The 15515-nt window shown below is 41.5% G+C and overlaps 1 protein-coding gene and 1 pseudogene across 1 annotated transcript; one reads left to right on the plus strand and one right to left on the minus strand.

Moving 5' to 3' along the window:
- Positions 1-251: 251 nt before the first annotated feature.
- Positions 252-15184, minus strand: LOC131317612 (uncharacterized). Its single transcript, XM_058347147.1, has 2 exons — positions 14760-15184; positions 252-2195 (listed from the first exon to the last, which is right to left on the minus strand). The coding sequence occupies exon 2, from the start codon at positions 2175-2177 to the stop codon at positions 252-254; it is 1926 nt and encodes a 641-aa protein (XP_058203130.1). The 5' UTR covers positions 2178-2195; positions 14760-15184.
- The window catches only part of LOC131317623 (uncharacterized), a 102036-nt pseudogene continuing 88918 nt past the window's right edge, over positions 2398-15515 (plus strand).

Below are 15515 nucleotides of genomic sequence, written 5' to 3' on the forward strand. Positions count from 1 at the left end.
TTTGCTAAATTTAGCTCATATAGTAATCTATCCAATGTATGCTTAAATTATTGCCCAGCTACTAGCTAGAAATTTAACATCTACAACTAACTTTACATGCGGAAAAGGAAAAAAAAAATATCAAGGCCGTTTATTCAACTGTGTTATCTACTTACAAGATAAAGAGCACCGGCAACGAGCGAAAACCTATAAAAGGTCTAAGGAGCAGAATATAGAGTACTGATCCTCACAACACAAAATACACAGGCCATTTATTCATCAACGGGGGATTGGAAAAATCCATATCTAATATGCCTCGGAGTAGTGTTACGACTGGACATCACATATGGGGGATTAATGAACCAAATTAAAGTGAGAAGTTCGCCTCCTTGTCTTAATTTCTGGAAGTGGCTATTTTTCTGACCATAACCCTTTTCACGGCGAGTTGCTTCGCATAGCATACTCAACCACATGTGTTTGATTATTTCCCATCTCTTTGCCTTCTCCTTTTCCTTCAAACGTTGGATAATCTCACTCCAACCCCAGTGAAGTCCTTCCACAATTTCCTCCAGCAAATAACTGCAAGCCGCGTTTACGTCACGTGCATCCCCTATTTGACTTGGCGGACTGCCGACCTCCAACCAATAAAGTAATCCAACATTGGGCAACAGTGAAGGGTGCATTGCAACTAGATACATCATGTAATCTGACAAAACTTTGGACACTTCCTTGTTTTGCTTCCACAATAACGAAGAGTCAGATCCAGAGGGATCATCTTCACCACCTGCATCCCATTCCATTTCTAAACGGTAGCATATTTCTGTTGCCAAGTGCGCGGTTTGAATTAGGGTGGAGAAAGCATTCCCTTGGTCTTTTAATATCGCCCAAACTTCGTCGAAGTCATGGATTAGGCTGTCGGATATTTTTGAATCAATATGAGGACCACAAAGCTCTAAAATTGCTTTGTATACCAGAGGATATACAGAACATGCCGTCTTGTGTCGATATCTATTCCACTTATTCTCGTAATTACGCCCTAACACCGACCTGATTATTTTTCTGCATGAACTCTTTTTTCCTTCTTTTTTTGATCCGCTTCTAAAATAACCAACTAGATCAAATTGCCCCATCATTTGAGACCAGTACTTTTTCTTCTTGTTGAAAAGGCATGGAAATCTTTGACTCAACCATATCACCCATTCCTTCTTACCATGTACAATTAGCCAAAGCATCATCCAATTGGAGGAAAATAGTACAACGGCTGCATAAATCTCCAAAGATACAGCTCCTACTATTAATACCCCTGTAATTACAATATCAATCTCATGCCAATTCTCTTCTTCCCCGGTCTTCAAAAGTACAATCTGAATGATTAATCCTAGTAGCACACTCACCGTACATCCAAAACTGATACAACGCATAATAAAACCTCTCTTACTGTATATCACGGGGGCCTTTGTATATAGCAATTCATACACGAGGCCCATTTGAACCTCCAGTGCATCCCAGTTAATATTAGTTTCTGTAATTTCCCAGGGATTGTTCGGGTACCCCACCTCGTTCACAACGCCCCCCATCACCAAATACGACCGCATAAACTCATACAGATGTTCACGAGCCAGAAGTAAAAGCCGCACATAGTCATGACCCTCGGTTGAACTTTTATCCATAGAACGATCGAAAGATATTCTACGTAAGTATTTATCGTCGCTCACCCACTTGAGAACCGAGGTTCTCTCCCAGTACTTGATAACTCCCGCTACTAACGCCGGAAGCGACATGAACGAGAACCATGAATTTTTCCACGACATCAGAATGACGTAAATCGCAACGAAAAGTTGAACGACTAATCCCAAAAGGTGCCTCATCCACAACTGATTATCTTCCAACGAATAAGCAGTTATGGTGTCAGGCCCGCCAAGGTGTAACAAGAGCAACGGTGCCCATATGGCCCACAAAAGGTTGCTTTTTTCGCGATTGGCTTGGACATCAGACAGTTTGCCAAGAGCAACCGTTGCTACCCAGTCTGCCATTAAATAGGCCGACCAAACAAGCACACTAATCCACACCGAGGATATATATTTTCTTCGGCTGCCGAATAGGGTAAGAATTAGTTGTAAGGTGAAACTAAGGAGAACCAGCACTCGGAGATCCCACGTGTCCCAGAGTGTCCGCACCCATGTTGGAATCGGATCCATCTCACCCTAACCGTTTGTCTTCCTCGTCATACGATCAACATACAGGAAACAAAAAGTTAATTAGATGAGAGAAATCTGACATTTGATTATTTTCAAATCTTTACAAGATTTCACTCTAAACTAGTTAGCAAAATAAATTCTTTTTGTTTCACCTCAAATAGTACTCTAAATCTCTAAAAAGTTAACAATATCCTATTTTTACGTGCTTTTATTTAGCTAAATGTGGTCTAATGCGCAATTCATCCAAGATTTGAGTGTATAGGTACTATCCATCTTGTATAAGCTCTTAAAATGCGCAATTCATCCAAAATTTGAGTGTATGGGTACTATCCATCTTTTAGTTCTTGAAATGTCATTAAGGTCCAATAACCCCTGCAATTCAACACATAACTTGTAGCAAATTTGAAAATTTACTTTATTATATCGGATCAAAAATAAATTACTCGTTGACATAAATAAAATTGAACCAAATTTGAGTCATTCGGCCACTAACGTATGTATTCTAGTTCTTTTTGATAGGCGCGTAAATGTTCACATTAGCGCCTCCTAATTTATCTTTGTTACGTCTCATTTATGTTATTATTTAAAGTTTAATGTTTAATTTGTGTATTGTAGGTATTTGGAGGATTTAGTGCAAGAAGTGCGAAATTAAAATATTATATGGTGATTGGAGGTGGTCCGTTTGAAGGTCAATACAGAGTCAAGAATTTTGCTATGAACTTAAGTAGTCCATGGGCATGACTACATAGGATAATAATGGCTTTTGGATCAATTGGGAATTAGGTCGGTCAGTGAAGTGTGGCCCCGACTTGGAATTAGAATTAAAAAAGGAGAGAAGGGTTGTTGGCTTAATATATATATATATACACACATGCCCACATATGAAAGGAGAAGATTTGGGGGCTGCCGAAATCAAAGAACAAGGCGGCGGAAAAGAATGAAGAAAGGGACTGCCGAGTGCCATTTTCTTTGGTTAGGATTTTATTTCGGCAGCAGCTTTAGCTTTTGGAAAAAATCGGCAGCAGCTTTTGAAAAAAAAGGGGCGGCTGTCAGCGGAAAAAAAATATAAAAGGGGGGACAGAGAGCTGCAAACAAAAGGGAAGGAGGCGACTACGGATCTTGATTCCGACGCACGCATAACAGAGGGAGCAGAACGGTGGCTGCCGAGGCTTTCGTTTGTCTTTCGAGTTCTCTTTTCTTTCTTTCATGTTTTGAAGCTTTGTTCAATTACTCACATTCCGGTAACTAGTTTCAATTTCTGTTTTTAATATAAGTTTTTCGTTGGTTCTTGTTTAACTTAGATTTTCTGTTTATTTTTCATCTCGCACAATAGCAGCATGTTTCAAATTTAGGGTTTCTTTTGTTTATTGCATAATGATTAGTGAGTAGTTATATAGGTAGGGTTGCGGGGTGATTAGCACGCCGTGATCAGTTCGGGTACTGCTCTTTTTATCAAACAATGTAAAAATGATTTAAGATTGGAAAAATACTTCCCGCGGACGAATCTGGGCATTGTCGGAGCCCTTGTGAACGGGGGAATGGGGGTCCAAAACCCATTCTCCGCTGCGCATGGGTATACGGCGACCCTAAGGTTTCGCATCTTGCGGGGTATCTTTTCAATCCAAAATTGAACGTTTTTAAGAATACCAAATTGAGCAAGTTGATTTGGACTGGTTACGAGTGCTATGAACCCTACGACTGTACCTCTTTTTAATTATTTGAAAAGAAAAAGTTATTTTTCTTAAGTTTTAGTTAATCTCAAACAAAACAATAAGGGGTGGCTACCTAAGAGCTAATTTTAATTCTACAACCCGAATTTTTAGTCAGCACACATCACCGTCTCTGTGGATTCGACTCCGGACTTACCGGATATTATGCTGCGTCGATCTCCGCCCTACGCTTGGGGCAACCCATTAATTTAGGACTAGGAAATTGGTCAAGCATTTTTGGCGCCGTTGCCGGGGACGGTAACGTGTGTTAAAGAATTCGGGTAGTTAGTTTTATTTTTTATTTTTATTTTTTCTTTTTAATTTTGTTTGAGCCATCATAGGTAGAGGTGCGCAATCCTCCATTGTAGGAACGCAATCACCACTAAAGCCTAAGTACTACCGAGACAATACCAGACGTCTCGTAGCCATTGAGAGAGAGCCGAAAGTAATCGTGGAGGGAGAGTCTTTTAGTGGTGATTCTTTTGATATCGGTGCTCTTTTTGTTGATTTAATAATTGAGCCACCAATAGCAGAGCCACCGATGTCGATGCGTGCACACATGCATCCTGAGAGGACCACTCCTCTCAGTCCAATAGTTTTACCAACCGAGACGGTGGAAGCACGTAATGCTTTCACCATTAAACCTGGTACACATAATGCCCTTCCCTTGTTTCATGGGAAGGAGAATGAGGATCCGTATGAGCACGTTCGTCATTTCGAGGGCTTGGTGCGCACCCTGGCCACCACTACTCAGTGGGAGAATGCTTGCCTTAAGCTTTTCCCAGCCTCGCTCAGGGACAATGCAGATAAGTGGCTGCGGATGCAGAAGCCACAATCTCTCACGACGTGGGCTGCTGTCCGAGATTTATTCTACAAGAAATATTTCTCGGAAAGTAAATCGAAGTACCTGACTCGCCAAATCCAATCGTATAAGCAGAAAGAGGGCGAGTCGTTTTTAAGGTGCTGGGAGCGGTTCAAGGACTTGTTGTCCTTACCACATCATGGTTTCATGAAACACCAGTTGGTGTCATTTTTCTATTTGGGCTTGAATGTTGCTACGGTCCAACAAATGGAGTACCTCTGTAAAGAGGAGGATTTTCTAGATAAGTCCCCGGACGATGCGTGGGACTTTCTCGAAGAGTTGGCCGAGAAGCACCGAAGTTGGGAACCTTCCGACCTCGGTGATAGGGCCATGGCTGCACAGGGACCCAGTGGGTCTGGCATTTTTCCTTCTAGTGTGCGAGAGCACAATGTCCAGTCTCAGCTGGACAAGATGGCTAAACAATTAGAGGACTTGAAGCTTAAGCAAGTCCATCAGGCGAATGAGGTGAAAGTCGAAGAGGTGTGTGCGTTATGTGAGTGTCCGGGGCATCTTGTCACTGCTTGCCCCGCATTTCCCATTGTCAAAGACGCATACCATAGTAACCAGGCTGAGGTGAACGCACTTAACCAGCGTTGGGATCCTTATTCAAATACCTACAATCCAGGGTGGGCCCAAAACCCACTTTTGAGTTGGAGGGATCAAAAAGCCCCGGTGCAACCCCAAGCACCACCTCAGCCACAAGTTCAGCAATTCCGGCCTCCTCAAGGCCAAATGACCCAATTTCGTTACCCACCTCAGCAGCAGCAGGGGTTCGGTCCTTCATCTTTTGGACCACCCCCAGGCATAAACCATCCCCCGCGGGATAAACAGACTGATGAGATGATGAAGGCTCTCATGCAGTCTCAGTTAAGCTTCACTGAACAAACCAAACAGGCAATTGGTGACATTAGGACCCAATTGACCCAGTTGACGGCGGCAGTTGGACAAATCCAACAGGAGAAGGGAAAGTTTCCTTCTCAACCTTTAGTCAATGCCGCTGGTACCCATTATGTGGGCGATTCTTCTGGCCCAAGTAATCCGAATCTCAGTCTGGAAGATGCTAAAGCGATCACCACTCTCAGAAGTGGGAAGGTGATTGACAAAGATTTGCCCCCAAAGCAGAAATCGGTGCCACCCTCGGTGCCGGTAGCTATTCCAGCAATCATTCCAAACTTGGGAAGTGTTCCTGAAGTAGAGAAAGAGGCGGAATCTCCTGAAGTGGTGGTGCCTGCAACTGCGGCCCCCACGACTCCAACACCACCCGTCGCTCCATATCCAAATCGCTTGGTGGCGAAGCCTAAGGTCAATGTGAACTTTCAAATGCTTGAATTATTCAAGAAAGTTCAGTTTCCTATTTCTTTGATGGAAGCCATTGACGCAATTCCTCAGTTTGCTAAAGTCTTGAAGGATTTGTGCACGTCGAAGCGGAGAACCAAGAGTCAGGACAAAGTGCTTCTGACGGAGCAAGTGAGCTCCATTCTCCAAACTGAGATCCCCACCAAGTGTAAGGACCCTGGTTGTCCCACCATCCCTATAGCGATTGTAGGCCAAAAGTTCGATAAGGCTTTACTAGATTTAGGAGCGAGTGTCAACCTGCTCCCCTATTCAGTATACTTGAAACTTGGCTTAAGCGATTTGAAAGCCACTCCAGTCACGCTACAGTTGGCTGACCGGAGTGTGAGAATTCCAAAGGGGGTGGTGGAGGATGTTCTAATTCAAGTGGGCGAGTTTCTTTTTCCAGTCGACTTCATTGTCCTGGATACATGCCCAATACCAGAGGTCTTTGAAAAGACTCCTATCATCCTAGGCCGTCCATTTTTAGCCACCTCCAGTGCTGTCATGAATTGCAAAACTGGACAAGTCCAATTGTCGTTTGGGGACTTGAAAATGGAGGTGAATGTTTTCAACGTGGATAGCCGGGTTGAGGATGATGAGGAGATATATGAGGTGAGTTTGATCGACACGCTGGTACAAGAGCATGTCGATAGTGTGTTATACAAGGATCCTCTGGAGATAACCTTAACCGCCGAGGAGGCGTCATTTTTAGATTCTCCAGAGGTAGGAAGTTTAATGGAGATGCTTGCAGTGGAGGATGTGTGTGGCGCCGCTTGGAACCCAGTTCTTGAGCCGCTGGGCGCCCCATTTCCTACAGCTTTCCCATCGTCTGTCCAGCCACCTAAACCAGAGCTAAAGCCTCTGCCGGACACACTTAAGTATGCCTTCCTTAAAGGCGATGATACTTTTCCGGTTGTGATCTCTTCATCCCTTGAGGAAGATCAAGAGGCTAAGTTGCTTACCATGTTGAGAAAGCACGTGGGTGCGATAGGCTGGACAATAGCAGATTTGCAGGGTATTAGTCCAACGGTGTGTACACACCGCATTTTTCTAGATGAGGATGTGAAGCCTACTAGGCAACCTCAGCGTCGTCTGAACCCCAATATGAAGGAGGTGGTTCGGGCTGAGGTGCTGAAGCTTTTAGATGCGGGTATTATTTACCCGATAGCCCATAGTGAGTGGGTGAGCCCAGTGCAGGTGGTGCCTAAGAAAGCAGGAGTGACCGTCGTGAGAAACGGCGAGGGCGAACTAGTGCCGACCCGTGTTCAAACCGGGTGGCGAGTTTGTATCGATTACCGGAAGCTCAATGCGAGCACCCGGAAAGACCATTTCCCTCTCCCATTCATTGATCAAATTTTGGAGAGGGTGGCTGGCCGGGCATTCTATTGCTTCCTGGATGGGTACTCTGGCTACAATCAGATTGAGATAGCCATGGAGGATCAGGAGAAGACCACCTTCACGTGCCCTTATGGTACGTTTGCCTACCGTCGCATGCCCTTTGGCTTGTGCAATGCTCCCGGAACCTTTTCAAGGTGCATGATGGGAATTTTTAGCGACATGGTAGAGAAGATCGTGGAGGTGTTTATGGATGACTTTTCAGTTTTCGGGGACTCGTTTGACGAATGCCTCGAGAACTTAGGAAAGGTCTTGCAACGGTGCGAGGAAAAGCAACTTGTGCTTAATTGGGAGAAGTGCCACTTCATGGTGACCCAAGGGATTGTGTTAGGACACATTGTCTCATCCAAGGGTATTGAGGTGGATAAGGCGAAGATTGATTTGATCGCAAATCTTCCCACTCCAAAGTCTGTAAAAGACATTCGATCTTTCCTCGGTCACGCCGGTTTCTATAGGCGTTTCATTAAGGGATTCAGTGCTATCTCCCGGCCGTTGTGCCATTTACTGTCAAAAGACACGCCCTTTGTATGGTCCGAGGCGTGTAAGGAGGCTTTTCAGACATTGAAGCGGAGTCTCACTACTCCGCCGATTGTTCAGCCTCCAGATTGGAGTTTGCCATTTGAGTTGATGTGTGACGCCTCCGACTATGCAGTCGGAGCGGTTTTAGGGCAGAGGCGAGGGAAAGAGCCATGCGTCGTTTATTACGCGAGCAAGACGCTAAATGAGGCACAGATGAACTACACCACTACCGAGAAGGAATTGCTCGCGGTGGTGTTTGCCTTAGACAAGTTTCGGTCCTACTTGGTGGGTTCGCAGATTGTGGTGTATACCGATCATGCGGCCTTGAAGTATTTGATGACCAAGCAGGATGCGAAGGCTCGCCTTATCCGGTGGATTCTTTTGCTGCAAGAATTCCACCTTGTGATTAAGGATAAGAAAGGGGTTGAGAATGTAGTAGCCGACCACCTGTCTCGTCTGGAGTTTGAGGACCCCACCTCTCATCTCCCCATTGTGGATTCTTTCCCTGACGAGCAGTTGTTCGCTGCTAATGTGTGCTCATGGTTTGCAGATATCGCCAATTATTTGGTGACTGGGCAAATTCCACCCCATTGGTCCACAGCTGAGAAGCAGCAATTTTTGAGAGAGGTCAGGCAATATATTTATGATGATCCATATGTGTTCAAGTATTGCGCGGACCAGATAGTGCGCCGGTGTGTCCCCGAAACTGATAAAAGGGGAATTTTAGAGTTTTGTCACACCGAGGCGTGCGGAGGTCATTTCTCCGCAAAGAAGACCGCCGCCAAGGTCAGTGAGTGTGGTTTCTTTTGGCCGAGTCTTTTTAAGGATGCATACGTCTTTTGTAAGTCGTGTGACCGGTGTCAGAAATTAGGCAAGGTTGGCCCGCGGAATATGATGCCCCTACAAAACATTTTTGTGATAGAGGTCTTCGATTGTTGGGGTATTGATTTCATGGGCCCGTTTCCGGTGTCATACGGTTATGAGTACATCCCCTGGCGGTGGATTACGTTTCCAAGTGGGTTGAGGCAATTCCCACTAAGACCAGCGATTCTAAGGTCGTGCTAGAGTTCTTGCGAACTAACATTTTGTCAAGGTTTGGCATGCCACGTGCCATTATCTCTGATCAGGGTACGCACTTTTGCAATAGGTCTTTTGGGGCGTTAATGAACAAGTATGGCATCTCTCACAAGGTGTCTACTGCCTATCACCCTCAAACCAACGGTCAAGCTGAGCTAGCAAATCGCGAGATTAAGGGGATTCTAGAGAAGACCGTGAACCCGAATAGGAAGGATTGGTCACTTCGGTTGACTGATACCTTGTGGGCCTACCGCACTGCTTACAAGACCGTGTTAGGTGCTTCACCCTACCGGCTTGTTTATGGTAAGGCCTGCCACTTGCCCGTTGAGATGGAGCATAAGGCCTATTGGGCCATTAAAACGCTAAATGCGCGTTTACCTGAGGCGGGTGCCCATAGGAAGCTCCAGTTGTGTGAGCTCGAGGAAATTAGGAATGATGCGTATGAAAGTGCGAGTATTTATAAGGCTAAGGTTAAAGCATATCATGATAGAAATATTCAGCGCAAAACCTTTAGTGTTGGTCAGAAAGTGTTACTGTATAACTCGCGCCTTCATTTATTTCCTGGTAAGTTGAGGTCCCGGTGGGACGGTCCCTACGTTGTGCATAAGGTTTATCCGAATGGGTCGGTAGATGTTTGTGACCCTAAGAATGGTAATATTTTCAAGGTTAATGGACAGCGTCTAAAACCATTTTTGGAATATGTAGAAGTAGGTGAACCAGATGAATTGTTGGTCGATCCTGTTTATTCGGATGACCATGTTGTGTAGCCGTTGGGCTACGTTCTGACGGGTAGCTTTCGCGTACCACTGTCTTCACTAAGAAGTGGACCCGGCTCCTAGCGATAGGGGTACCCATCATTGACTTGGGTTTTGGGAATAATCTTTGTACACTCGTTCTTTAATTTCTTGTTAAAAAAAAAAAACAAAAAAAAAAACAAAAAAAAAAACAAAAAAAACAAAAGGAAATTGGAAAAAGAAAAAAAAATTAGAATAATGGTTTGGTATAACCACCTAGTCGAAGCTATGTATGTAGTACTTAGGAGGTTGGGTCTGACGGCAGGCGCGTAGTTAGCAGCGAGAATTCTGTCCGAACCATCTGACTTCAATGTCCAAACTCTGTGGAGATTGCTTCACAAACGGAGTGGTGGGTAAGGAATCTGGCAGCCCCAGAGGGAGTGACAGCCTATTAGATGATGGTACCACTTCTCAAGATATCGTTGAATCCTATGCATACTGTCCTTCCAACAAATAGGGAAACACAGTCTTTAGCCTGGGAGAAAAGTAGTACTCATGTCTTTCGCGTGAAGAAAGTGGATGAGTTTTTTGTCTTTTATTTTATTTCTCGCATTGTTTATTTTTTATTTTTAGTTATTTTTCTTGCTGTCTTGGAGGCTCACATTTTGCAGGTTGTTCGATCTAAGTTGGGGGGTCTCCCTCTTTCTATAATTTTCTCTGCTTAGCCTCTCATTTTCGAGGTGATATCTCTCCTCTCTTTTACGTTTCTGTCTTATCTTTATTTTTCATACCTTCAATGCGGACATTGAATAGTTCAAGTTGGGGGGAGGAATCACTTTGTTCTTTATCTTGTTAAAAAAAAAAAATTTGAAAATTAAAAAAATACTTGTTGGATCCTGTTTGCTTGAGTCTCGGAGATTGTGATATCTACTTGTTGGTTGCTAGTGTTGAGAATTGTTGGGCATTAATTGAATATTGATATTGCATGGTAGTTCTTTTTGCTAACTTGGCGATAGGAATTTATCCTGGCATACACTCTTAGCATCTTTACATTGCACGTTTCTTGGACCTTGACTGCTTGTGAGTTGTGACTTGAGTGCTTTCAATGGCTAGATTGGTGGAGACTTATGCCCATGTGAGCTTTAGTGCCTTTCCTTTCTTTGGAGTGGTGTCACATAAATTCTTTGTTTGTCGTAAAAAAAAAATAAAAATAAAAATAAAATAAAAAAAAGGGCTTAATCGTTGTTGATCTCATTATCTTTTGTCGTCAAGTGTTGAGACTTAATACATGCCTGTTATCTTATTCTTTTGAATTGGATCGTTACTTGATTTTATTGCCCCTAGGAGAGGATAATAGGCCATCTTTGCTAATTGAGCCGGTTCGTTTCTTTTCCTTAAATATTTATCCTTGCAAGCCACATTGTGCCTTTTGCATGAGCCTTTTTCTTGTTAACCTTCACCAACCAAATTGTGTCTTGAGAATGGCGAGCTAATCATGTGAAAGTTAATTTTTTGAAGAGAATATGATAAGTGTTTCAAGAATGTTGTACTCGAGTTGCAGTATTCTTCCCCAAAAAAAAAAAAAAAAAAAAAAAAAAAGAAGAAGATAGATTGAAACTTGAATAAAATAAATAAAAAATAAAAAATAAAGATAAGGGGAAGACACCAATATACTTGTTACAAGAATGAAATAAGTTGTTTCATCTTGGAATTGTGTGAAGGGTGAAGAATATGAGGGATATGGCGGAGTTGAAAAGGGTTGAAAGAGGACGAACATTCTTATACTTGCCTATGTTATCTTGGCCTAATTTCAGACACTTGCTTATAATTTATCCTAACATTTGAAGCACTTTTCCTTGCCTACCGATATAACCGAATAAAAGTCCTATTTGATCTTAGGGGCAATGAGTTGTGGTTCGATGGATAGGTAGTCTTTAATACTTGACATTCCTTTCATGAGATCATGTGTCTACCTTAAAAAGCTTTCTTTTCGTGTCTAAGTGTGCGGGGTATTTTGGTTTCATATTGCATAACTTCTGCCCGCACACATTGAAAGTTTCATTAAATGCACCATGTTTCGAGCGTTTTCTTTTGTTGAGTGCATAACACGGTGAGAATTGAAGTCGAGACTCGGTCCGGAGAGAGTACTTAGTTGTGATTCACTTGTGGTTAAGGTCCTTACTCACACACGCTAAGTTTGGATGCCATGATTTATTTCTATGTTTTGATAGCCTTCAGAACTAGTTTTGCATGTGCTATATTCTTGGCATTGGCATATCAATGAGTCGCATTGCAGGTTTTTGAGTTACAAGTAAAGGGATCCGCGGTGTTTTGTGGATGATCACTGCTGAAAATCCTCACGAGACTTCACTCGTCCTACCGGGGCCACCCGGGGGTTTAAAAGATCTATCTCTTAATCAGTTGTTTTATAAATTTTTTTTTTTATTTTCTTTGCTCGAGGCTAGCAAAGTGTAAGTTGGGGGGGTGTGATAGGCGCGTAAATGTTCACATTAGCGCCTCCTAATTTATCTTTGTTACGTCTCATTTATGTTATTATTTAAAGTTTAATGTTTAATTTGTGTATTGTAGGTATTTGGAGGATTTAGTGCAAGAAGTGCGAAATTAAAATATTATATGGTGATTGGAGGTGGTCCGTTTGAAGGTCAATACAGAGTCAAGAATTTTGCTATGAACTTAAGTAGTCCATGGGCATGACTACATAGGATAATAATGGCTTTTGGATCAATTGGGAATTAGGTCGGTCAGTGAAGTGTGGCCCCGACTTGGAATTAGAATTAAAAAAGGAGAGAAGGGTTGTTGGCTTAATATATATATATATACACACATGCCCACATATGAAAGGAGAAGATTTGGGGGCTGCCGAAATCAAAGAACAAGGCGGCGGAAAAGAATGAAGAAAGGGACTGCCGAGTGCCATTTTCTTTGGTTAGGATTTTATTTCGGCAGCAGCTTTAGCTTTTGGAAAAAATCGGCAGCAGCTTTTGAAAAAAAAGGGGCGGCTGTCAGCGGAAAAAAAAATATAAAAGGGGGGGACAGAGAGCTGCAAACAAAAGGGAAGGAGGCGACTACGGATCTTGATTCCGACGCACGCATAACAGAGGGAGCAGAACGGTGGCTGCCGAGGCTTTCGTTTGTCTTTCGAGTTCTCTTTTCTTTCTTTCATGTTTTGAAGCTTTGTTCAATTACTCACATTCCGGTAACTAGTTTCAATTTCTGTTTTTAATATAAGTTTTTCGTTGGTTCTTGTTTAACTTAGATTTTCTGTTTATTTTTCATCTCGCACAATAGCAGCATGTTTCAAATTTAGGGTTTCTTTTGTTTATTGCATAATGATTAGTGAGTAGTTATATAGGTAGGGTCGCGGGGTGATTAGCACGCCGTGATCAGTTCGGGTACTGCTCTTTTTATCAAACAATGTAAAAATGATTTAAGATTGGAAAAATACTTCCCGCGGACGAATCTGGGCATTGTCGGAGCCCTTGTGAACGGGGGAATGGGGGTCCAAAACCCATTCTCCGCTGCGCATGGGTATACGGCGACCCTAAGGTTTCGCATCTTGCGGGGTATCTTTTCAATCCAAAATTGAACGTTTTTAAGAATACCAAATTGAGCAGGTTGATCTGGACTGGTTACGAGTGCTATGAACCCTACGACTGTACCTCTTTTTAATTATTTGAAAAGAAAAAGTTATTTTTCTTAAGTTTTAGTTAATCTCAAACAAAACAATAAGGGGTGGCTACCTAAGAGCTAATTTTAATTCTACAACCCGAATTTTTAGTCAGCACACATCACCGTCTCTGTGGATTCGACTCCGGACTTACCGGATATTATGCTGCGTCGATCTCCGCCCTACGCTTGGGGCAACCCATTAATTTAGGACTAGGAAATCGGTCAAGCACTTTTACAATTTTATTTTAGTAAAGCACCGTGTCACAAATAAGTTTGTTTGCACTTCGAAGTATTTCATCACACGTGAGGGATGAGTTGATCTCAAGAGTTGCAAGGAAATCAAACTGCGATCTTAATTATGTTTTCTAGTTATTGAGACACATCGTGTGTAAAAATGACTATATTGTTTGCAGAGAAAGCAATCAATGAAATCAAACCCTGCTTCACTTTTGAAAACATTAAATATAGCTCAATAATATCATTTAAAAAAACAACCATCTCGTATTTCCTATAGCTTGTTACAAATTCAAGTAAACTTATATATTTGGATAATAATCACTACAAGTAAAGAGAGACTGTCAAATAAATTTAAGAAAAAAATAACCAACAATAATGTAGTTAATTAGGAGCATCTCGAACAAAAAGTGAACAAAAATTTTAAGACAATTACTAAATCTAAACAAAAGTTAATTAAGCTCGAACACTAATCGATAATAAGTTTGTGCCTTGCGAGGTCAATCAAAATAAAAAAATTTGACGAGGAATAAGCGATGTGCAAATTAGCAACTGGGAGCAAAATAGTTGATTTATTTCTTATTAAAAGAAATATTCAAAACGAAAAACATCATTGAATATTAATCCGTATGATAACAGGTAATTAACGAACAACATATGTTGAATTTTTTATTCCCTTTATAATCGATAACATAGAACGTAACATTGTCTCTAACTTGAAGCAAAATGGAACAATTACTCTAATTCCAGTTATGATTGAACTATAGTTCAACCACAAAACATTTTGCTTATTGAGACACGTGGCGTGTGGAAATGACTACATTTTGTAGAGAAAGAAATCAATGAAATCGAAGCCCTAGTTCCACTTTTGAAAACATTAAATATACCTCCATAATATCATTTAAAAAAATAACCACATCGTATTTTCTATAGCTTGTTACAAGTAAACTTAATTCAAACAATAATCGCCATAAGTAAAGAGAAACTGGGAGTAAAATGTGTAGAGAAAGTGAAAGGACGTAAATACCTGATAACAATTTGATGTGACCAAATTAACAGTGGAATAATCCAATGGGGCTGTCAAACAAATTTAAAAAAAATGAACAATAATGCAGTTAATTAGGCATCTCGAACAAAAAAGCGAAAAAAATATAACAAACAAGTACCAAAATTTAAATAGGAGTTAAGCTGGAACACTAATCTCGATAATACTAAAAGTGAAAAACATCTTTGGATATTAATCCATAGGATAACAGGTAATTAACGAACAACATGTGTTGAATCTTTTGTTCCCATTATGACCAATAATGTACAACATAATTTCAAAATTATTGCACGTTGTCTCAAACTCAAAGCAAAATGGAACGAATTTCTCTAATTTCAGTTATGATTGAACTATATATAGATTAGAACCACCAGAAAAGCAGGGCTACAAAATTTCATACTCCTAAACAATATAGTAATTTGTTTGGCAATATCACAATAATAAACACAAATGTTTAACCAAAAACAAAAAAAAAAAAGAATACTAATTTTAAAAAAATTCGGCATAACAAAAAAAAAAGAATACTAATTAATTAAACACAAATGTTTAATTAATTAAGCAGCCGAAAACCTTCTCGTTTTTTCTCTCACCCTACATCTCTATTTATTTCCCACTAAGTCTACCATTTCTCCGCACACTTCCTAGAATCTCAAGATACCTACTCAGAGACAAAAGATGAGAGAAAAAATAACATATCACATATAGTTAGGGATGTAACCGAACCGAGCAGCTCGCGAG

This window comes from Rhododendron vialii, chromosome 1a (assembly GCF_030253575.1).
Source record: "Rhododendron vialii isolate Sample 1 chromosome 1a, ASM3025357v1".
Taxonomy (NCBI): domain Eukaryota; kingdom Viridiplantae; phylum Streptophyta; class Magnoliopsida; order Ericales; family Ericaceae; genus Rhododendron; species Rhododendron vialii.